A 26273-nucleotide genomic window follows, 5' to 3' on the forward strand; every position below is an offset into this window, starting at 1 on the left:
AAATTATGCTATTGCAAACAGTAAATTTAATCAAATGAATATAAAAGATTTACATCATAAAACTGACGTCAACTAATTACAGAAAACAAAACCCGAATACATAATACATTGAAGACCAACACAGAAAATAGACACGCCCGACTCAGTGAAAAACCAGGCCTGAACGCAAAAAGTTATAACCATGACGTCACATACGAACGAAATGGTGACATGCAGACATTTGAATTGCTGAAACAGCACAAATATGACGTCATATTTGAAAAATTATGTCTAAAAAATAAGATAGAAATAGGATTGATATAAGATTATAATAGAACTAAATACTGATATTACATTTAAACACAATGCACATTGCAATACTAATTAATAGCAATTAACTATATTATATATATGTCCGGTTTGTTTTGAATCTAACTTCAAACATACAAATACAGATTACGTTGAACAAAATCAAAACTAATAAATGAAGTCGGTGAATAATTTTCTTTACCATAACACATGAATTTAATAGAAAAGAGGTCAACCAATTTGACAAAATCCGATGAAAATTACAAATATACAAAAATAAAAAATCAAACTAACTATGATAGTCCAACAACAGCATCACTACCTCCATATATATGTATGGTAACATTTCCTATAGAGGCATTTTGAAACATTGGAAATTTGGAAGAGTTTTATGATCATTATTACTCCATGTTTATTGTACTATAAAATTATTCTTCATTATCAATGGCATTTGTTAGCAAGTACTAAACTATCCCCACAAAAGTTCCCGTAAATTTTGACGTCGTCATAAAAAATATCTGACGTCACAATGGAAAAGAAAACAATCGATACCGGAAACACAGGAAGTAACTTGCACGAGAAGCACTGTTATGGGTTTTTGCACGAGACGCCCCTGATATGGGTTATCAGCCCGGGTGGGAAATTATGGCTTGTGTACTTCCGCTCATTACACATATGCAAAAGCTATCATATCAATGCTAAGTATGTGATAAATAATTGTTATTACCATCGAACACATATCAATTTGAATTTTCGGGTTTCGCAATTTACTTAACTTTGACCTCAACAAAATTTGGTTAACTTATACACAATGCTTTTTAACACAAATCAGAAATCAAGTTTGAATTTGTTTGGCGTCACTTTCATCGTTCTCGAGTTATGTCAATTTATAATTGAAAAAAAAAACGTCTAATTTGAAAGAGTTTTTTTTGTAAACGGGGGCATCTGTGTCCCACTGACACATTCTTCTTTTATTTGAATAGAGTGTCACAAAATTAATTAATTCTTTCCTCCCCGACGGTATCACTAGCCCTGTACCTAACACTTCTATGTAGACATGAACTATCAATGAAATGGAAATATTCACAAATTAACTGTTGACAAAACTATGAGGTGTTCGAAATACTTCTGATTTTATGCCACCGCCGTATCGTAGGGGACATAAAGCTTTTAACGTTCTTCAGTTATGCGTCGTTATAAATGGAAAAATGGCTAAATCGGTCGTATCCGTTATCTAACTTTAGTTTGCCTCAACCAAATGTTATGAAACTTATACAATGTTTATAATCACAATCGGTCTTAAATACGTGAATCCTTTATCTGTATGTGGAAGTTGACTCATGCATATTTACAAGTGGGGACGGGGCATCTGTGTCCTATATACACATTCTCCATGTAATAAACAATGCATTGATTACCTAAACTGTATTTGACATATTAATGTTTTAAACATTTGGTCGATACCTGTGCTGATGAACTTTCATAAGGAGATCATCAGCGCAATAGTCAATCGCACTGTAGTACAGACATGATTTATGCTATTCAATTATTAGATTGTTCGTTTATAAACTTATAGGCTATAAAGAAATGAAGAAATAATTAAAATGTCAATTGTTCTTGAACAATTGAGAGGTCTTTCCTTTTGTAATGTAAAATACATGTTCCAATAGACGTAGAATGTATCGAAAAGTTCTTACACTCAAAAAACGTTAAATATAAAAATCAACAAATTCGCTTTTTAGATGACCTTGACCTTTGTGAAGATCATCAGTCCACAATGTCATTGCAAAAAGGCCCCATGGGTATAGGACCTTTGATTCAAGAGTTAAAGGTCATTTTATCTTTTCGGAACCATTAACAGGAGTTATGCCCCTTCAGAATATGTCAAATCTCTTCGTTCAAAATTTAAAAAAGTTGTGCCTCAGTCACCTAAACGTACTAAAAAGTACAATCGTTTTTGAGATATCGACTAAAAATCCTAAAAATTTGTAAGGTCAAAGGTCAAGGTCAACCTTAAAAAGCTTTAAAACACACTGAAAATCTTTGAAATAAGCTCAAAAACACATCATTCGCTATATGGGACATGACCTTGACCTATGACCTTTTGACCTTTGTCTAGGTCATTAGTCCCCAATGTCATTGCTGAAGACCCCATGGGTTTAGGACCTTTGATCATACATTAAAAGCTGATTTTGCCTTTTCAGAAACCTAAAACAAGAGTTATGCCCCTTACAGAAAGGTCAAATCTCTTCGGTCAAAATGTAACAAAGTTGCGCATTAATGACCCAAACATTTTCCACTATACAACACCTCTGAAAGTATTAAGGTTGCTGAGATTATCCCATAACAAGGTGTTAGGTCAAAGGTCAAGGTCAACATACACATTTGACCTTGAGGTATTTTTTAAAATCACATGAATTGATGATGAATGGTGAAGATCCTAGGTGTCTACGACTTACGGTTTCTTAGTTTTGGTGGCCAACTGACACCGGTTAATTTTAATAGGGACATAACCTACCAATGAGTCGTTGAATCTTTTCGATCCAAATGTAACGAAGAACCAGGGTCTGGTCCTGAACAAATTTCACCCTTCGTTTTTTTTCTAAATAGAACTAGAGGAAATAATGCTATATTATAAATCGAAAGTTTTTAATCATGAATAAAAGTTAAAGGCAAGACAAAATATAAACATGAGTTAAAAATTGAATTGTATTACAAAGGACAAATAAAAACTTTGTAATGAAAAAGCGAAATACTGTACCGAAAATGTTTTTTTTGGTATCTTTGGCAACTGACCAATTACATTAATTGTAAATTAATGAAAGGTTTATAGATTTCTTTTAATTTCTGCAGATAAAAGTCTACCATGTTTCAATGAATACTTACAATGAAAGTATCCGATACAATAAGTAAAAGTATACGTTCTGAACTGAAAAGAATCGTGTCATGTCCCATTTAAACTTTTGTAGAAACTTCGAGGGTCAATCAATATTCACAAAGAAAAAAGAACTAAACGAAGTTTACCATTCTACTTCCTAATTGAACAAAAAAATGAGCACTAAAGGTAGGCTTTTAAGATTCTGTTATGCATTACAGCTTTCAATGACTACACATGATAACTCTTTTGTAAATGAATGTCAATTAAATTGTACAAGAAAGCTATAATAATGACGTTTATTTAATATTATTATAAACATTTTTCAATTTAATCTGTTTTTTACTTTAAAAATCCGTGCAGTTACCACTACAGGCGTGACTCTGAAAACAGCACCATCTGTTAGTGGAACCCAAACCCATTCTGGAGCAAAGCGAGTGCACCCTATGAATGAACCAACTGCTGTCAGAATATTTGTAACCCCCACAGACAATAAAGAGTTTGTAAGTGTTCATCAGTTAATCAATGTTCATAATGATTTGGTAGATGTTTATGACCATGCATATTCAAGTCATTGAAACGTTAGGCATATATATATATATGTATATAAAAGTAAAATCACAATAAATACTGAACTCAGAAATTCCAAACGGAAAGCTCTAATCAAATGGCAAAATCAAAAGCTCAAACACATCTAACGAATGGATAACAACTGTCATATTCCTGACTTGGTACAGGCATTTTCTCATGTAGAAAAAGTTTGTATAAAGCAGTCAAGTAAAAAGGCAAAAGTTTGTATCTTAAAGACATCCGAAATCATTAAAAAATCCCAAGGTTTTTAAAATATTTATTTGAAATATATATGTATATACGCACATATGAGTATTGCTCTCTTACATTATAATGTCTGCCAAACTTTTTGTAAAGGTCTGCAAAAAAATATATACATATGCAATTAATGTGTCATGTTTTTTTAAGAATTAATTTGAAAGTGAGTGACAGTTTTACTCTTAAAAAGTTTGTTGTTAATATATTTAAATAAAATTTAATTTATCAGGATCAAAATATGAACAAGGTAAATTAATATAATTTGTGATTAACGATACTGTTAAGTATATTAATAACAAAGCCAAGACAAAAAGCTTATAGAGTAATATTAAGTAATGCAAATTCTTTCTGGACAGTTTATCATTTTTATAAATTTCATGTTAACAAAACTTTTAATTTTTAAAAAAACTAACGATTTTCTTATCCCAGGCATAGATAACTTAGCCGTATATGTCACAACATTTTGGAATTTTTGATCCGCAATGCTCTTCAACTTTGTACTTGTTTGGCTTTATAACTTTTTTGATCTGAGCGTCACTGATGAGTCTTATGAAGACTAAACGCGCGTCTGGCGTACTAAATTATAATCCTAGTACCTTTGATAACTATTGTAAGTATTCTAATGTCAATTTGACGAATTAATTTTTGTTTTACTTGATAAAAAATACCCCATTGACATTCAAGCAGACATTTTTCTTTGATTTTAAAATGTTATAAGACTGGTGTTAAACAAGGTTTTGTGGATCAAGACAGAACCCTTTTGTTTTACATTTTTAAATGCAACTTTAGTTCGGCTACACATTTAAATGTTTATATTTATGATAGTTCAACATTGACAAGAACTGTATAGTATATATAAAGTTGATGCGTATGAATTAAATAACTTGGACATAGCAATAACGCAAGAGGTAATAAGAATGTATATACATTCTACCATGATTGTTTTCATTTGTATCATTTTGTAGAATCGCCTGGGAATACAGTTGTTGCAAGTGATACGTAATGGGAATGTAAAACAAGCATTAGAACTGATTGGTCAAAATGCAGATGTATCTTTTTGCGACCAGGTGAGAATTATATGTACGATTATTTGTCAAGCCTGCGAATTTTGTCGCAAAAACGAGACATATCGATCATACAGTCCTTCGTCATCATCGTCGGTGGCGTTCACAAATATTCACTGTGTGGTAAAAATTTTTGAAATTTCAACAACTTTCTTAAAGTATCCAGGATTTCTCACAACTTGGGGAGAAGCTTGTTTGTGGTCATAAGATAGTATCTAGAAGTAAATTTTGTAAAATAATAATCTGTTTATTCATCGTTTACTTATAAATGGACTGGTTTTCTTTCTGCCAGTTTAAATTATATTTATCCTGTGTTTAATTTTGTTTTAATAACTTTCTTAAACTACTAGTATCCTGGATTTGTACTAACTTGGACAGAAGCTTGTTTATTATCAAAAGCTTGTATTTAGAATATTTCTTTTAAAAAATTATTTCCTGTTTTTTTCTATCCGTATGTCACTTATAAATGAACTTAGTTTGTCTTCCATTTAACATTACATACAGTCTGCATTTAAAGTTTAAAAAAATATATTAGAATCTTAAACCATAAAACTTGGACAGAAGCTTCTTATAATCAAAAGATAGTAACTGAATGAAAACTATTGATACTTTTTTCTCCGTTTTTGTTGATCCTGTGACTAAAAGCAAAAGTAGGCGAGATATTTGGTTCCGCGGAACCCTTACCTTTTTCTTTTGCTGATTTGTCGTACAAATGCTTTTTGTATCTTTTGGTTGCCTTTGTTTCATTAGCGTATACCTCTGGGCCTACGTTTGTCTTTAATCGTATTTGGCTTTTAAAAAGTAAAATAAAAAAAATACCGAATTCCGAGCAAAAGATGGTATGTGAATTACCAACTATTTTTAAATGCCTTATTTTTGTATTTTGCTTTCAAAGTATTTTGGTAATGTAAAGCCCATGTTCAACTGATGAATAAAACATGTCTTCCAAAATACCATATCAAACAGTTAACGTAACACGGATTTTATGTAACGACGTCATAAGTCATAATGATGTTAGTTCTTCTGAAATGCTAAAATATAAGTATGATACAGTATCGACAGGCTGTTGGGAAATAAGTGCTCCTCAATGTATAGAAGTACATAATTATGTATCAAACTGTTAAAAATAAAATCAATATTAATACCATTCAAAAATCGTACTATAATGTAAACTTTGTAATCATGAGATAGATAGATACTTTATTCTCTAAAAACTAAATACAAGTTTACAGAGAAATATACAATATCATTAAAGATATAATAGTTCAGGTAAACAAATACAGTATTACCAAGATATTTAAAAGTACTAAATTATGATGGCATACATGTTTAGTAACATGTACAAGTAAAGGTTGAACTTAATAGAAAGAAAAAAAAAATCAGTAAGATGCTTATGCGATTACATTTACATGGAGAGACACCTTTTTTTTTATATATATAATACCCTTAATAAATAAACACAGTTTTCTGAAGACAGATTGTTTTTTACTATTAAATAGTGAGCAAAATGAAATTATATTTGGGCTATTTGAAAATTTAGTTTGTAGAAATAATTGTCTTTCGTTCTTCACATGCGAACAGCAAAACAAATAATGAAATTCGTCGCCTATCTCACCGGAACTACATAACGAGCATGTCCTTTCATTTTGGGTAATGTTTTGCCATCTTCCCTTTTCTATTGGTAACGCATGGTTACCTGCTCTGAATTTACATAATGCAAACACATGTTTGTCTTCAAGAATATTCAGGTAGTTCTCACCCTCCAATGAGAGAATAGAATTATTCAAAGGACTAATAATCCCCAAAATCAAATATAAGTGATTGAGTGAATATTTTCAGTAGTTTGTGTTATCACATTCTTTGACTTGATAATTATCAGTTAAACACGTATTACGTTCATTGGTATCTAAAACACTACCCTTCAGGTACATGCATAACGAAGTGGGGAAAAGAATGATCAAAAGAACAAGAACATTCATAAAAAAGGAACATAATTATTAGTCAATGTAAAATTACCTCTTTAATCATAATTTCTTATATGGAACTTAAATCTATTCTTGTTCTGATGTCCATTAACCATTGGTTCTGACTACACCTGATACATGTCAAATATGTGTGTTTAAACTCAATTTATTAAAATAACGTTTAATAATTAATTCTTAATATTTGTATTTTTTTTTTAAGATGCAAAACGCTTTTCTTTTTTTTTTTTTTTTTAAACATTTCCTTATTATAGGCTGGATGGAGCGCAATGCATCATGCAGCTTGTTACGGCTTTGTAGAACTAATAATACAGCTGAGAGAGAAAGGAGCTTCAGTTGACGCCTCAGATTGTGTAAGTACTGAATGACAAAAACAGAGCTTTTTCATATGTAAATATTGGACCAACCCTAATGTAGTCTTACGAGAAGCAGTTCAATTAAAACTTTTACTTTTAAAAATGATAATACAATTTTCATTCCGTAAAAGATATTCTATTCGTTAAAAATCAACATAGTTAGTTAAATAAATCAATTATGTTTTAAATGACATTTGGATCAATAAAAGATTGTAATGAAAACATATAAAGTAAAACAGAATCATCTATTTTAGTCGAATGAAACCCCATTACACAAGGCGTCGAGGAAGGGCCATGCTGAAGTAGTTATAGTACTCATAACTTTTGGCGCAGAAGTTAATGCTGTTAACAGTGTAAGATTATATTTAGAAAATAATTTTTTCCCTAGCTGAAGTCAAAGATGGTTATTTTTTATATGATTGTATGTTATTTGTTAGTCTGATTAATATATGTTTTTATTATTATGAAATGACATTCAGAAGACATTAATGTTATGATCAGCAACATGTTTATTTCATGAATAAATAAAGGCAACAGCAGTATACCACCGTTCAAAATGTCAGTTTAATTAAGGAATGACTGCAATATTTTTTCTGTCTATGAAGAAATAACATAAAAAAATTTGATGCACACTGAATAACGGGCGTAGCGGGTTATTTAACAGTGTGCACCACATTTTTTATGTTATTTCGAATACACAGAAAAAATATTACTGTCATTTCTGATAATTAAATTCTAAATTCCATTTTAAACCGTAGAAAACCATGAAAAAACGTTGATGACGTCACGATCACATGACTAAATAATGTCTATGGGCTCATAACAAAATAACGTCGGCTAATCAGAAGACGCGTTACATCCAAAATTAAATTATTGTAAAATATTGAGTATGTTTAGTTTCCTAAATACATTTCATTTTGTCAAAATATGACAAAGCAAGACTTTCCCTTCTATTTATATAAAATAAAAAGATGGAGTTTAATAGCAATGAGACAGCTATCCACATCCTAAGGCCAAGTGACATTGATGTTAGCAACTATAGGTCACCATACATTGCATTTTGTTAACGATTTTGACTAAGGCATGATTAGTAGGTATAATGGTATGTACATTAATGAACATTTGTATATTTTCCCCTTAGTCCATTTTGAGAAGTGTAAAGATTTGTTTTCTTTCATTATGTTAGAAGAAGACTAAAAACCAAATATAGTTACGTTTTATTTTTTCTTGTATACTTAGAATGGAGAAACTGCATTAGAGCTTGCAGTGAAAGCTGGCCAAACTACAGTTGTAGAAACTTTGTGCATGATTGGAGTTGAAGTTTTGTTGCAAGACTGGGTTTGTACAAAAGAAAATTAATCTCAATACATCGATAACTTTGTTCGACAATCAGTTACAATATACCTAACAAAATTATCAAAATTAAATACAATAAACATAATTCAACTTTTAGACGATGAGAATATTTGATTCCAAGCAAGCACTTTCGTTAATTTTGAAACTCTTTGATAGTATGAAAAAAATTGTCAGTCCCAGAAAATTAAATCATAACAGAATTTCAAATTTGATTTTCTAACGTTTGTTTGATAGTATTACATAGATAAAAACATAAAAATCAAATGTATCTCATTTGTTCTTCACATATACAGTACTGTTTGTGTGGGTCGTAAATTCAACAAAAGCAGTCTTTCTTGTTTAGTTAAAACTAATTTTATTGTTCAAAATTAAGAACGGTTTAGATACTATTTTTACTACTTTTACTACGTTTTCATCAACGTTCTTTCTGCTGCTACCTTCCATAGTTTCAACTTTTCATCTGACATTCTTAGATCAAATTATTGGCTTACGAGAGAAGAGTTTTGTTAATTATCCGCGATGTTTGTTTTATTCTATTATTTAAAAACTTAACCAAACTGGCTGCTTATGGCAAATTATTATTTTTAAATATCCCGCTTATATTCATGTTTGATTTCCTGTCTCAATCATAGCTAATATTCCTTTAAATATATCATTTCTTCTTGTATGGTTTTGTATTTATTGGATAATTGCACATATATATATTTAACTGAATCCCCCCTCCCCCCAGCATCCATTTGCTATTAAATTCACATTTTTATGCAAAATACCGTTTGCTACAACTTTCCTTTAAAGATAATGCATAACCTGCCAGTTTTAAGCAAACTTAACATTTTTGGCATATAACATTCTGTGTGATCTGATTTATTGCTTTGAATTTTGTGCTACAACTCTTACTTTCTGTCCGTTCCAAACTCACAAAATCTGCATTCTTTTTTATATTTAAAAACAAAAATATAACTTGTGTAATGATAATAATAATGTCAATAATTTTATTTTATTGCAGTCATGGTCAATGATTGATGAAAACGAACTGAGTAAGAAACAGAAGAAAATTATAGAAATATTACTCAAGCAGCATTCTCGCAGTTCTGGATATGCACAAAAGTAATTTCTTTCTTTCTCACAAATCTTTTTCAAGAGACAATCACCATTTCTATTGGAACAAACTGTGCCTTCTCTTTTTCCCCAGACTTGTTATTTATTGTTTATGTGTCAGACTTCATTCAGGAGTTCACAAAGAGAATGACAAACAATTGTTCTTTAACTTCACGTTCCGTTTAACAGAAAACGCTCTTTTTATCATTTATTGTTTTAGTTGTTTTTCTTTGTACATATGTTCACAATTATTGTGTGCCGCCCTTTACTCTTATTGAGGTGGAACATCAAAATTGTTCTTGTATTGCAGATCCATTCAGTTTGAAATAGTTTCCATAAAAGCCAATGAAAACAAATGTCTGGAAAAGATAGGAGTGGAGGTAATTGGCAATGATGATGCTAAAGACTTAGAAGTTATTGACAGTGGAGAAATAGATAATGACGGTTATTTTCTTTATTGTGGTAAGATGAAGACAGAATACTCTGATGTCACAAGCAGCCTTACACTTAAAGACAACACTGAAATTGTCAGTGATATTTATGAATGCAGACTTTGGTGTAACAAGAGGAAGACCCTGAGACTTAGTATACGTCTGAAAACTGTTCTCGCAAGCAACGAGAATCTCATTATAATGTCATTAAATGGAAAGATCGGACGCATAGATAGTATTGACAAGTTTACGGAACACAAGAACCAATCCAAACATGTGAGTTATCCAAAAAGCTGAATTACACTAAAACTTTATATCATTATTACCTTTAGAAAAGAAGGATCATGACAACGAAAATAAGAAACACTAGGCCAGTCATGAACACAACAAACAAAAACAAAACAGAGAGCTTCTAATACCGCAGTCCCACTAGGCCACGACCACACTACGATCTGTGAAAAAATGCAAATTTTGACGATCGTAGTGCAATCGTGTAGATCTCAGTACGGTCGTAATACGGTCGTGGTGAGGTCTTCAAGATCGTGATGAGCGTGGCCAACTTTGAACATGTTCAAAACAATCGTGGTGCGGTCGTGGCGAAATCAAGTCGTAGTAGAAGCGTAGTGAGAGCGCAGTAAGGTCGTGGTAATATCGCAAAGGTCGCTGTACCATCGTAGCGAGAGTGTAGCGAAAGCGTGATTCTATTCGGAGAGACTGCGCTACGATCTCACAGCGACGTTACTACGACCTCACTATGACCATCACGTTCTCACTGCGACCCATCTACGCTTACACTACGACTATACTACGTTTACACCACGCTGTTTAAGACCATAGTACGATTCTAGCACGCCCATGCTGTCCTCATCACGATCTTCTTATGACCTGACTACGTTCATACTACGACATGTATGCTCATTGTCATTTTCACATGAAATATATAAAAGCTATCCAAGTTTTGTTTGTCTGTATGTAATTTGGACCTCTTGTCCTTTTTCTTCAACGGCTCAACCATGCTTGAAACATATGTGTCATCCCTGCTATAGTGCGTTAAAACATCGTCATTTGAGCTTGATGGATCAGCAATAAGTTGTGATTCAGGTTGCATTAGTCGGTCCGACATCTCTGCTAGATCAGGATTCGTTACTATCAGAGCTCCCTCTGCCTCTACATCTACTCCTACCACTACGACCACGATTTCTGGTAAATCTTGGTGGCATGACTTTATTAATTCTGTAAAATCTACTTCTTAATCAGAAATAAAAGGAATGAAACAGTATTTATATGGAACTCGATGTTGACGTTATTGCTGAAACGTAGTAAGATCGCAGTATGAGCGTAGTATAATCGTAATATAAGCGTGGTAAGATTGTGTTGCAATCACATAACTCGTGGTATGGTCGAGTGAGAATGTGATGAGCATAGAAAGATATTGATAAGCGTAGTGTGGTCGCAGAATAAATGCGGCGAGAACGTAGAATTATCGTAGCGGGATCGTTGTAGAAGCGTAATGAGGACGTAGTAGCATCGTGAAGCAACGAAAATTTACATTTTCATGCCGCTCATACCGCGACCTCACCACGATCTTAATTTATTTTAGATCGCGGCGAGCGTGGTGCGATCGTGGTCTAGTGGGACTGGGGTTTTAGGTGGGAAAATATGAAAATGAAGAGAGGACAGAGAGGACGAGACGAAAAGAAAAATAAGAACTAGCTCAATATTGATAAATTATGTTTCCTTTGGATAATCAGAAACATCCCTTTAATAACTATAAGCAACATACACAACATAGAAATTTGTAACTTGTTTGGTCTGAAATTGTGATATTATATTACTTTCTCTAATTCTTCGTCAATTTATCCCTTTCTGCACCCATTTGATAAAAAAAAAATAATCAACGTGTGGTTCTTTGATCTCAGTTCTTCATTGGTTAAAATACGGTTATGACGTCGAATTTTCTTGCTTTCCTCTGAATTCCCTACTGGACGGCATGAAAGGCGACCATGCCTGATGACGTCACATAGAAAGAACACATATTTTTGCAGATCATTCGAAAAGAAGGAATCCGTTTGCCTGCATATTGTTTTTTATTTTTTCAGTATTCTGTGGCTCGTGTTACTATTAGTGTTAACACAACGTCAGTATCATTCTACTTTGGAAAACAAATAGAGCCAGAAAAGTTCCACATCGGTTATGAAGCTGTAACACTGAAGCCAAAAGGAGAACCTGAAGCTGAAATAAGTATTCCAAAAGGTTCATTTGAATCAGAAGGACAAATGTCTTTACAGGTAACCATTTTACCAACTATTAGTAATTCTACCACGGAATTCTAATATGTATTCCGATATATCTGTAACATTAACTGAGGAATTCGTAATGAAGCTAAAATAGTTTTCAATGTGTTGGTGGCCAATTACCGAAATAGAAGCATTTCTTTTTACTAATTGGAAAAGCAATTTAGTGATATCAAAAAGTAAGGAACACTTTTTGAAGGCGGCTCTATAAAATACTATTTAGCCTTGTATATATATATATTATAGAAAACAATATTCCCTAATTTATAGATTATTGAATTGTTTCAATTCTAGCTAAATTCTAACCAACGGTATTTATTCACATCAAATATGTAATATAACCTTATTTGTTTAATGAAATAATAGCATTGCGATCATTTTGTGGATTCAATATATCACATCCTAAATTTGCTCAAAAGATAATCATTTTATCATCTTTTCACAAAACAAAACATTTTTTTTAAAACCATGGTTGGCACAAAGATTGTACACATACATATGTCATCATAATCAATTGCAAAGATCAGCTATCTGCAGTTTACTCACAAAGTATATACGAGAAATTTTACTGTGTCAAGAGAAATTTAACTATGTCACGATAAATAAGAATTAAAATGCTACCAGCAATGTTAATGCATTCAACATTATTGATTACATCTAAACACTTTTAGGGTGAACTTTCGAACTTTTTTCATCTGAGCGTCAATAGGGCGCAAGTCTGACGTGTTAATTGTTAAACCTTGTGCCATTTGTTTAGCTATTATTCGTGTGTTTCTCTGTCCTATATGTTCTCCTACTTTTTTGTATTGTAGTCCTGTCATGTTATGTTGTCATTTTAATGTTATATTTAACATTGCCATTAAAGCGGGAGGTTTGGCATGCTACAAAACTAGGTTCAACCCACCATTTTTGTTTTCTAAAAATGTCCTGTACCAAGTCAGAAAAATGGCCATTGTTACATTATAGATCGTTTCTGTGTGGGTTATATTTCAATGTTGTGTCGTTGTTCTCCTCTTATATTTGATGCGTTTCCCTCAGTTTTAGTTTGAAGCCCCGATTTGTGTTTTCCTCAATCGATTTATGAGTTTCGAACAGCGGTAGACTTCTGTTGCCTTTATTAGAAACATGTAGCTGGTGTAGCCTTCAATATTTTGTTCCCAAAAGAAATATTATGTCATCTTTTTATAACGTGTTATATTTAGATTGTTGATACCAAAGAAGTGAATGAAGAAGAAGAAGCAGAAGAATCTGGAGATATGTTAACAACAAACATAGTTGACATATCTATGACTGATGGTCAACAACCAAAGCAGGAAATTGGTATAAAAATCCCTATCCATCACAAGTTGTCCGAGGATGATGCTGTAGTTATACTGGCAACATCTAGTGATGCGCCTTGTTCAGTTGACGATTGGGAAGTTATGGAGGCAGAAATGGATGAATCTGGCAAATCTGCAACTTTTAGAATACGTCATTTTTCTATGTATGAAATTATGGCTTAAGTATCTCGATTTTTGTTCAGAATATAAGTGTCTAGTTTGAATAATAAGGACAGGTTGATCTTATATTCATTTTTGATAGAAAGAAACATTTTGATATTTCTGTCATTAAGCTTGAATGTCTCTACCTTATTGTTTAAATTTGTAATATACATTTGGTTCATTCAACAAATAGGATGAAGTTTTAAATAGGTATAACGAGTTTCTTAAAGGAAGGCATACCACCAAGAGAGATATTGATAGCATAATTAAGTAATTTTAACAACATCTTTTCCTGTGAGAGTTTCAAAAAATTATACTTTGGAAATCAAAATGTACACTGTGATTTTTCTCGCTGAAACAGATAAAGAAACATGCATATAATGCATATATGAAAGTTAGGAAACAGTTAATAACAAAAGTACTGAACTCCGAGAAAAAATCAAAACGGAAAGCTCCTAATCAAATTGCGAAATCAAAAGCTCAAACACATCAAACGAATGAATAACAACTGTCATATAATATTCCTCACTTGGTGCAGGTATTTCTTAAGTAGGAATGATGGATTATGCCTGGTTTGATAGCCAGCTAAACCCCACACTTGTAGCCAGCCACAGGGAGTGTCATTTTCCAGTTTTATATGAAAGAACTGATATTTTTGATAAAAGTGTTTATTCATGTAAAATTCTATGAATTTGCTCTTGTATGCGTTTTTGTAGCTATGCTGGTTCATCAAAAGAAAAAGTGAAGATAGACTTACCCGGTGTTGTTGATGCTTTAGAGAGATCTTTAAACCGACAAAGAAAGATCGAATTCATATTCCTAACAAAATGGGTAAATGCTGAAACTCTACTCTTGGTGATCGAAGGGACCGCTGCCCGGAAATCTGATAGCAGAATAAAATATTGGGCGAGACAAGGCTATAATGAAAAATCATTGAAGAGAAGCAAAGAAAGTCGTGTCAAAAATGGACAAAGATTCATGGTAAATTTTCATTTGATTTCAAAAACTTATAGAAAGGATCTCTCCAAACAAATGTTTTAATCAAAGCTTCAATGGGGGAAATTTAAGAATGTTCTCCTTACAGATATGAGATACGATAACTATGATGAGTTTATTTTAAACATTGTTATTTAAATGGTGATAAAAATTATGAATAAGATCTTTTGGTAAAAATATATAATAAAGCAACAACCTTGACAAAGTTATCCTTGACTGACAACAATAGTTTTTCATTAGGAATCCTGAAGCAAAATAATTATGATTTAAGCCTATATATTGCAGGCATTTCCCCTGATATTTGGAACAAGATGTTTGCAGGTTATGTAGTGTTTCCTTAGATGCAAGAAGTTTGAAATTTTTTAAGACAATAATTAATACAAAGTTCAAATACATTTTAACTGACATACAACAAACTTGTATCCCTCAGGATATGTATATCTCTTTACCCTCTTTATGTATATCTATTTTAGAATTGAGTGGAAAGATAACAAAGGGACATTCAAACTCATAAGTCGAGTATAAACTGACAATGCAATGGCTAAAAAACACAAAGACAAATAGACAGACATACAACAGTACACAAAAACCACATAGAAACTAAAGCGACACGTTTAAGCGCGAATTGAGGAAAGAGAAATCCATAATTAAGTTGAATAAGAAGACAAAAAAAAATTTTACTTTTTTGTCGCCACATACAGACTGGTTCACTAGAAGCAATAGTAGACTTTGAACATGATACTACCAACTAATATACTTAATAAAAGATTCACGTTTTAGCCCTTAAATATTTTCGTATAACTGTAAAGATCTTAATTTAATATATATGCGTTCATTGCTTCTGACAGAATTGTCTGGAATGCTTCATTGTTTTGACAGAACGTATATCTAAGTAACTTAAGTTATAGGTTGTACGCTTGAATACTTCATATCTTAAAAGATCATTACTTCGTATGTATATTTAAAAATTAACGTATTTGCACTATAAACTAATATCACTTATTAATATCTTTCACGTTCGTGCAATTATTATTGTTTCATTTTTATTTTCGCAGTTTACCTTTTCTGGAAATCTTGCAGAAGTATCAAGAGAAGAGAGTTTTGCATTGATTTACCAAAACAACAGAGATAATTTCCGGATGTTTAATATCTGTTTAGATGACCCCAACGAACCATTTACTGGAGAAATTCAAATATCTTTTGAAAATGAAGTTATGCTTACAATACCATTAAAGAAGAGTGGTTTATTTTCCTGTTGCAGTGCTCAAAGAGTAAAGAAAGTTACAAATATTGAGCATACAAGCTTGCAGAATATTTCTTATGAGGTCATAAAACCAAAAGGTAACCAAATTAAATCACGACATATGATTAGAATGTTTACGAAAGTAATTTGGAAGGAGTTAGTTCAAACTTCTCCTTAGTTGGGTCATTCTGTAACAAATAAATCAGAACAAAAATGGCATTTCCTGAAGAGAAAGCCATGATTTTATTTTATTTGACATATCGATATTGAAATTTATTTCAAACACGAGGATTATTGAAACGGTAAAATATTAAATCAGTCCATGACACTAAATCTTGGAAATAAATACCTAGAAGAAATTTGAACACTTAATTTCGTCACAGCGTCTAGGCCATAAATTGTCAAGCTCAAATTGATTTAAAGTACGAGTCCACAACAATGACTGGACCTAATTTGATTTTGTACAATAGAATTATCGGTTCCAATTTTACTGCACCATATGCGTATTTCGACAAAACAAGTCTCTTTACTGAAGCTCAAAGTCCTCGAAAACCTTATACAACTCTAAAGCTGATAAAATGAAAGGGACCAAGAGTAAAGTATAACCCAGACAAGGAATTAAAGCTATGCATTATATGGAAATACATTCCTTAATTTGAATAAGTTTGACTTATTTTTATTTCTCTAATTTTTGTGTTATTTTCAAATGTGAGAAAAGTGAGAAAAATATTTCTTATCAGTAGGGAAATATTTGTTCTCAGCAAATGATTGGTCGAAATTTGATTATGACGTTAAAATTTCTTGATTTCTTGTAAATTTACTATTGTGACGTCTTATAACGTCTCATATAAAGACCACAACTTTGTGCAAATCTTTGAAAAAGGAAGGATAAAAATAATTAGAGAAACAGACACCACCGCTTTAACTCGTGCATTACGATATTTCTCCACTTTCAAAAGTGATATTTTAATTACTTATAAAGGTCGACAAGCCTCGCGCTTTAATTATTATAATGTAACAGTCTCGAGTGGAGATTGTTGCAATGATGGAACCTATATATCTGCAAATTTGAATACAACAATATCCGCAGTTCATGCCACTACCGAAGTTCTACTACAACATACAAGTCCAGCAACGTCATCTTGTCCTACACTCTTTATATGAGCGTTAAAAAATGAAAATGCCTAGAACAAACTGTACATATTCATTAAGAATTCCTGAATGAAGAATCATATTTTGAAAATGTATCTATATCATAACAAATCAAAGTTTTTATCAAGTTATGTATATGTATGCCCCACTTCTACTGCAAACGTGGTTGAGAAATGAAAATATTATAGTCACATGACTGCAAAGACGAACCAAGTATGCACAAGATCAAACAAAATATTAACCAAACAAGGACAGAAAATTTGAAATATAAAAAAAGGAAAATAATGATATATAATTGTCCCGCTTTATTATCAATTTTTGGCATGAATATCACCATGAGAAATTCAAGGGGATAACATAATATCCCCAAGGAAAAAGTAGAAAGAAAAACAAATAACAATGAAAACTGAATATTGCAAAGTCAAGTCGCTCAAATCGAGGATGAAGTCTGGACGGTTTTGATTTGTTTTGCTCTACAAGCGGAACGTGCTTCTCATAAAAAGAAAAATGCTTTCGAAGTAAGGTTTTGAACTAAAAAAAATATGCCCTTCGTTATGAGAAACAAAGCATATTTTATCAGCCTGTAATATGATTTTTGAACAGCGGTATAATACTGTTGCCTTTATGTATCACATCAGTCAACTATGAAGTGATGAGTCCGTAATACAACATGATGGAAGTTAATTATACTTAATCATCAAATATCGGCAGTTCGGCAGTGTCCTTTCAAACATCACCTTGTTATGATAATATCCGGACATGAAACACAAACTATGGAACAGCTTTTTCTTCATGTGCTTATATTTAATGTTTAATAATGCAAAAAATAATGTTTAAAAACTGCTTTTGCTATTTGGTCGTTCAAAACTGTTTATAAAAATAATCGTCATGAATATGATATACTCTTATCGTAAACAGCATTCTTGTTTTCTGTTGTATAATTACAAAACTGCATCTTTAACATAGCATTCGTGTTTTTGTCATTTATAAATTAATACGGAAAAAAATGCTAATATCTTTTCTTATCAACCTTTTTGTAGAACCGGATCCTCCCAAACCAGGTGAGAACAGCTAGTATAAATTATATCTTCTTATACTTTGCAATTCTTCAAATTGTTTGTACAGTATGGAGATTTTGTGGAACAATCAAATTCGTTTTTGCATAACCTATTAAATCCTACAAACTAGTTACTCACTACTAATAATGAATTAACTATGTAAAAGAAAGATTCTTTTAAAGTTCTTTGGTGGGATCGGAGCTTCCAATCCTGCTTTGTAGGTAGGACAAAGTAAGTCATTTACTTTTGTGAAGCCTCTAATTCACCTGAATTAAATTAAATAGAACATTTACAATGCCATTAAATGCAAAATTTTATTAAATTCAGCGTACTAAGTAAGAACGTCAGAGGTGTACTTTATTCAAATTATCAAGTGTTGTTAAACAATCAAAGCATTCGTGGTTTTGTCATTATACCCCACGCAACGAAGTTGCGGTGGATATAATTTTTTTTACCCGTCAGTCTGTCAGTCCGTCAGTCCGTCAGTCATGTTTCTTGTCATCGCAACTCCACTCAAACCACACAACAGAATTTCATGAAATCTTTTTAGATAATAAGGACATAGTATGTAGGTGTGCATATAACCAGGAAATTACGATTAAATTTTTTCTAGGAGTTATGTCACTTTGAACTTATTTTCTTCAATATACTGCTGCAACAGTTTGTCAGCGCAACTCCTCTGAAACCACACAACATAATTTCATGAAACTTTGTAGATAATAAGGACATACTACGTAGATGTGCATATGTACAGGAAATTACGATTCAATTTTTTTTCTAGGAGTAATGCCTCTTTGAACTTATTTGCTTCAATATATACCTCTGCAACAGTTTGTCATCGCAACTCCTCTGAAACCACACAACAGAATTTCATGAAACTTTGTAGATAATAAGGACATACTATGTAGATGTGCATATCGACAGGAAATTATGATTTAATTTTTTTTCTTATACAATTTTTTATTCCTACAGTTATTTCATTTCTCCAGTGATAATGTTGGGACGTGGGGTATGTGAGTGCGTTCACTAAGGTTCTTTAATTTATAAATGAATCAAGGAAAAAAAAAAACATTTTATAGAATACCAAAACAAAAGAGGATTTCGTATTCAATGAGCAAAAAAACCCCAACCCACACACCTTATATAGTCTCCTATCAAACTAACCGTTTGATTCAAACCATACCAGAATCGAAGCATTTATTACTGGATATATTGTATAAAGTTATCAAAGGTACCAGGACTCAAGTTTCGTCAAAAGTAAGACTCATCAGTGACGCTCAGATCAAATTGGAATCTGACCACAAGTAAGGTAGATATCCACACCGAGTATATAAGGTCAGTTACCTGGACGAATCTTGGTCAGATTTCCTTATTTTTCCATTAAATTATGTTATATTTACCGCTGTAGATATGAGGATTGTGTGAATAACAGTTTAAACATTTCAGAGCCAAAGAAAATGTCAGACCAAGCACTGAATAAATTGGGGGTAGTCAAATATAAAGTGACAAGTACGAGACAACGAACTCAAATTTAAAGGTAAGTTAAGTATAAAAAGTTATTCTTTCTACCTAAAACAGCACATTAATGTATATATGATCATTTAAATATATGGGGTAAAATTGTTTTGAAGTTCATAGTTAAAAAAGAAATATTTTAAAGACAAACGTGTACGTAAGAACAGTTATTATGAAATATGTCTCAAGCACAAAACAATGGTTTAAAATGTATCTAAGAAACACATGTGAAAAAGGGAACATGCTCAATACGTCAATGAGATAAAACAAAAAAAAAGAAATAAAATATACCAGGCGTAATTATGATTTTAATGTGATAAAAGAGAAATGGCGAATACGTCAGTGAAATTAAAATTAGTAGGCAAAGATACTAGCCTTATGATTCGGTGGAGGATATTTTCACGCATTGCTAGGATATTTTAGCGAAAAAAAAATTGGACGTTTTAGCGCCAAAGTAAAACCCATTTTAGCTGAACATTTTATACCCATTTTAGCGAAAATTGAAATTATCAATATATATAGGAAGATGTTGTATGAGTAAAAATGAGACAACTCTCTATCCAAGTCACAATTAATATCAAAAGTAAACCATTATAGGTCAAGGTGCGGTCTTCAACACGGATCCTTGTCTCACACTGAACAGCAAGCTATAAAGGGCCCCCCTCAAAAAAAAATTACTACTGTAAAACCATTCAAACGGGAAAACCAGCGGTCTAATATATATATAAAAAAACAGAAACGAGAAACACTTATGAACCAAATTAACAAACGACAATTACAGAACATCAGATTCCTGACTTAGGACAGGTGGGCACAATTGCAGCGGGTTGAAACATTATAAATTAATGGTAGCAATACCTTCACCCTTATCTGAAACAATAGTGTAACATCACAACATAGAAAGACACACTATAAAATATCAATTGGATAGGCTTAACTCAATGAAAAGACGTAGTTACACAAATGAAATACACTGAACGAATAAATTTGATCTATGATACAATGTAAATACAAAGTTGATAAATATAAGGGATGAATAATAAAGTAGTACACCGCTGTGAAATGTAATTTGAGCGCACTTCTTTTTAACCTATTTTATAATAAATTATTAATAATGAACTTTAATTGAATCAAGACAGCAATATATAGAATATCATATCTATTAAAATACAGCACTAAAAGTCTAAAAGTTAAAGCAAATGTTAAAATTCCGTTCTAGCTTTAAATTTGTATCCTGTTCTTTCTCTTTGTCTTGTCTAGATTGTGGTGCACAATCGTCAATACTTTATATTTGTTTATATGTTGTTGATTTGCAATTTGATGATAGTATCAATAAAAACGTAAATAGCTGTTCTTTTCAACAACATTTATTTCCATGATGAACCAGAGTGAGCATATAAACAACTTAAACATTAAGCCAGTATAAATTACTGTTCATGGTTTTAATAAGTATCATTCTACCAGGTATTACCAATGTTATTTTAACTGATCGGGCGGAGCTTATGTTTTAATTTGCATAAGGACAGTCTATTTGAAGATGTGTGTGATAAGGATGATTGCCGTTATAATTATTATTAATTTCTAATCACATATCAGTGTCACCAAACGCATATACAAAAGAACTGAGTGTATGATATAGGACGAATAACTGGACACTTCATTGATGAATTTACCCCAAAACTCCTGTCTATAGATGGACTGGTCTTAAGTAAGCGAACTTCTTTAACCCCGCCCAGTCAAGTGAAATAAATCTAGTAATAAGTTTGTGCTAAAATGGACTATAACAATACAGGTGAACGGATTAATCCTGCACTAAAAAGGGCTCTAATGTCTTCGCTAAAATGTCCACTAGCAGTTAAAAATATTTGCTAAAATGTCCTGCGCCCTTATTATTTTAGTACAGAAGACGCGCTTTTATATACAGAAGAGTACCTACCAACGGTCAGATCATTAATCTGACAAATGTTTGTAAAATCAATCTGTAGTATACAAATCTGGTGATGCTATTACAGTATGCAAAATTAAGATAAAAAGTAAATATGTATAAGATATTTGAATTTTTGACCTAGTACCATATTCACCAACAGAAGATTCATTCGTTGATTCATATGTTGCTATAATATGATACTCGCAATCATGTTATAGTTCAATACGAGAATAAAAATGATAATATATCATATTATTAGATTATAGCAACATATGATTCTACGAATGAGTCTTCTATTGGTGAATATGGTACTAGACCAAAACATTCAAATACTATATAAAATTACCTGATAGATATCATTACATTTTCAACTTCTAGTTTCTGTCTTTTCGTCATTTGTCGATTATTGCCATGGTTTTACCAGATTATTTTCGACTTACGGATTTGAAAATTCCTTTGTTACCTTTCGCCTCTTCGGCATATTTTAGATCAAATGAATATTCCCCCTAGATAGAATGATGCTAAACATGTTTCAAATGATCAATAATTATCGTGAATGTCATGATCATAAATCATTTGTATGATTTTATAGGAAGAAGAGAATAATTCACAGAGGAAGACATCTAATTTGTGTAAATATTGGCCAATTCTGGAAACATTGGAAAATTGTGACCATTTTTTTGTTTGTTTGTAAAAATATGTATTTGTCTTATATACTTAAACAATAGACAGAACAAAGATAATTATGTTCTACTAATGCTTAACATTTTATATATCTGAAAAATCATTTATTATATACACTGACATTTAGCATGGCCAGCACAATTGTAATTAATAGACCAAGAACTACTGAAGTTTAGTTTTTGTCTTTTTAACTTCGTCGCCAAAAGCATTTCGTCTGCCAGTCTATCCGAAACCCATTTAGGAAATAGTTTCTGGCATGTTTAGCTCAACAGTATTCCTTTAAAATATTCAAACATTGCGCAGTGATCAAATACAGATTGAATACAAAAAGGAAAGTCCTATTCTGGACCGATTTTATTTTTGTTTTCCTAAGTTTTCAGGTAATGAAATAGTCCATTTTTTAAAACAAATAGTAGAGGGCATTACGTTTATGTCATTTTTATCGGGGGATTTCAAGGCAGAGTTATATATATATATGTATGTGTATTGCAGATCATTTGAGTGTAAAAATACTCGTAAAGCAGTTTATCTTACCTCCTATACATTTCCAGGAATATGATTGGTTAAAAGCGTCCGCGTGCAAACCGTGTATATTTGATATTAGGTTAGTAGGGAGGCGGAGCTTATCTCATACACGGTTAGTAGTGGAGTTACGTCCCTTTATATTCCATAATAGGTAAGAAGGAGGCGGGGCTTATTTCATACACGGTTAGTAATGGTGTTATGTCCCTTTATAAAAACAAAACGGTACTGAGAAAAAAACTTAAAAGTTCCAACAGACGAAGAAATTGATGATTAAGATTGAAATAAATTCATAAAACACATTTAAACCTTACAAGTCGTTATTGTTGGCAACTGTTTTTGTAGGATCAATGGAAGTATTTTCTTAATGCTAACAGTTTTGAAGACATTTTGAGAATCACTAGTCTTAATTTCACACGTTGAGATAGTCGGCAAGATAAATTTGTTACAGAGTGTGCTAGTGACTTAATACGGTATATATGGGGTCAGTAAATTCCATATGGGGATTCGAGCTTCGCTCTCACCCCATATGGAATTTACTGACCCCATATATACCATATTAGGTCACTAGCACACTATGTAACTAATAATATAATTCTTCTTTTCTTAAAAACTACTTATATTTGGTTGTAGTGCTATAAAGATAACACCAGTATTTGCCTGAGAGTTCTTAAAAATGAAAAATCCATGCATAGTATGATTGTTCACCTATGACAATCGATGAAACTTTTTTTTTTTTTTTTTTTTTTTTTTTTTAAAAGTAATCGTCTTTTTCTCTGACATAAATGTTAAATTCTTACTTGGAGTATTTTCTTAGTTTTATTAAATTGTCATTTCTTAATTGATTTTAAACTTTCTAACTCACAATGACCTGTCAAACCACAAAGTCAGCAATATACCAGTCTTGTTTTTAAAATAGGAAGAAAGTACTAGATGTATTTGATTGTTAAGATATGCAAAATGTGTCTTTTTATTTGGAAGATTTTATCTAGTTGTTTCAAGTTTGTAATGAACAAGGGTTTAAAAAGTATCATTTCGTTCTAGCACAATCCTTGTTTTCATATTACTTTGCACTTTCAATAACTTTCTATAATAAAGTTTGCAATTGTTTAACTTTCAGTTTTCAAATGATCTCGTTAACCAAAAATAAAGTTTTTAAAAGATTATTTTAGTTTGTTTTTATGAATTGAGTCCTTCATTTAAAAAAAAATATCATTTCGCCATTATTCTCTATTCTTTATATTTTGACACCCCATATGTGTAAGACCCGAAACCTTTTTTGAGCATGCCTGATGTACCCATATTTTTACTGTTTTATTTATTGTGTCTGTTTAATTAACGCATCAATGTAAATACAACGGAATTTGATGAGAATGTCATTAAAGTGAGAGGGTTAGCGCTATAGAACCAGGTTTAACCCACCATTTTCTACATTTGAAAATGCCTGTACGAAGTCAGGAATATGACAGTTCTTGTCCATTCGTTTTTGATGCGTTTTATTATTTGATTTTGCCATGTGATTATGGACTTTCCAAATTGATTTTCCTCTAAGTTCAGTATTTTTGTGATTTTACTTTTTGAGACAACTGAATACAGGCTATACGAAGTACTTTGTAATATTTAATGAATATGTTTAAATCATATGTACAGTGGGGAAATAAGGAGATCTTCTTATCAAGTTTCCAGATGAAAGTATGCCACTGAGTCATAGGAGAAAGCTAAAGCTGCAATGAAAACCGAAAAACTCTAATCATCAAAGCAAACAGTGATTTAAGTAACTGCAGTAACAACAAAGAAACATTCATATCAGATGTTGAAAAAGGGAGCTTATAAAAATTTCAATATAACTAAACAATAAAAATACTAAAATAACTGATTGATAATTTCTGTTTGAAAACTCTTGCAGCTCAAAAAGAACATGACAAAAATCACTATTCCTTATGTAACCCTCAAAGACCACACAAAAGCACGACATGTTCAATAACTCATGTTTGCAGGTCATATATCAAATGAAAACAAGGACGGCTTACATTGGCAAAGAACTATTTACTTCGTCTGCGTTTTGTGGCGAGACAAGAGTTATTCGATGGTAAAGAGGAAGAAAAGGGAGATTGAGAAAGAAATATGATATTTGAAAGGTAAACAAATCAGAATGAACAAATGGATACATTTTCAGAGAGATCATCATTTAAGCAAAAGAAACCCAGATTGAAGGCCTTTAATCACGTGAAATAATCTTTATGTAACAACCTAGTGACAAGATTTGTTAATTCACAATTAACTAGTTCTACAACAGGAAGATCCCACAAGATGATAATAAGGAACACCGTAAAGTTCTCGAAAGTTTCGAAAATGGATTTTTCATTTAGGTAGTTTTGGTAATAACAATAATGCCACAAGTAATTCCGCTGCAAAACCTATAAATGTACACGTCTGATTAAAAAACCACCTTTAACAATTTACTGCAATATCCATCCAGTTTCATATGATCAAGCAACTTCTGGACTGAATTTATCAACCAAATTATATGTACCCATTTATGCAATAATATCCACAAATGTAAAAAGCTTCTTGCTTACTGCATAGTCACTAACAAATCCACCACTACCGAACCAGATAACCACATCATTCACTTTTATTTGAACTATACAAAACTCAATTTCTTAGACAGAAATGTTAACGATTTTATATATCAAGGTGATTTATAAGATATAGATCTTACAAAGGGGAGATAACTCGAGTCGTTTTGGAATTTTATTTGAAACTGGTCTAACTGGCAACAACAAAAAAAGCATATTACATAGAATGAACTGACCATTTGTATATTTAATATATATATATTGCCTGTGAATATCCTCAATTGGACTAGTGTTGCAACTTAATTGTTCATCTGTTATCTGTGTTTACGATTAATTGAAATATGTTCCTTGTGAATATCGTAGAGTATCACTTGAAAGTACAAGACCTGAAATACTAGATTTTAGCTTTGGCGATTCTGATGAAAAATGTCAATGTAGCATACAAGTAGGAATAAAGCGAAAACGTATTGTGACATGTATATGATGTTATTTTGTATGTAAATAACCTTGTTTTTTTTGGATAAATTGTGACTTGGATTGAGAG

The 26273-nt window shown here is 31.8% G+C and overlaps 1 protein-coding gene across 1 annotated transcript; it reads left to right on the top strand.

Annotated features, from left to right (window-relative positions):
* Positions 1 to 3235: 3235 nt before the first annotated feature.
* Positions 3236 to 24314, top strand: LOC143062973 (uncharacterized). The gene is made up of 15 exons (XM_076234856.1): positions 3236 to 3352; positions 3527 to 3666; positions 4957 to 5058; positions 7292 to 7390; positions 7648 to 7746; positions 8633 to 8731; positions 9756 to 9856; positions 10158 to 10554; positions 12378 to 12566; positions 13775 to 14055; positions 14770 to 15034; positions 16105 to 16390; positions 18485 to 18505; positions 19949 to 20039; positions 22537 to 24314. The coding sequence occupies exons 1-14, from the start codon at positions 3340 to 3342 to the stop codon at positions 20035 to 20037; spliced, it is 2181 nt and encodes a 726-aa protein (XP_076090971.1). The 5' UTR covers positions 3236 to 3339; the 3' UTR covers positions 20038 to 20039; positions 22537 to 24314.
* The last annotated feature ends 1959 nt before the right edge of the window (positions 24315 to 26273 follow it).

The sequence above is a fragment of the Mytilus galloprovincialis genome, chromosome 2 (genome assembly GCF_965363235.1).
Source record: "Mytilus galloprovincialis chromosome 2, xbMytGall1.hap1.1, whole genome shotgun sequence".
NCBI lineage: Eukaryota > Metazoa > Mollusca > Bivalvia > Mytilida > Mytilidae > Mytilus > Mytilus galloprovincialis.

Bases quoted from the DNA above. Each gene is read 5' to 3' on its own strand.
- LOC143062973 (XM_076234856.1), top strand. The intron at 10,555-12,377 runs GTGAGTTATCCA...TTATTTTTTCAG, and splicing joins ACAAGAACCAATCCAAACAT to TATTCTGTGGCTCGTGTTAC. The intron at 18,506-19,948 runs GTGAGAACAGCT...TAAACATTTCAG, and splicing joins ACCGGATCCTCCCAAACCAG to AGCCAAAGAAAATGTCAGAC.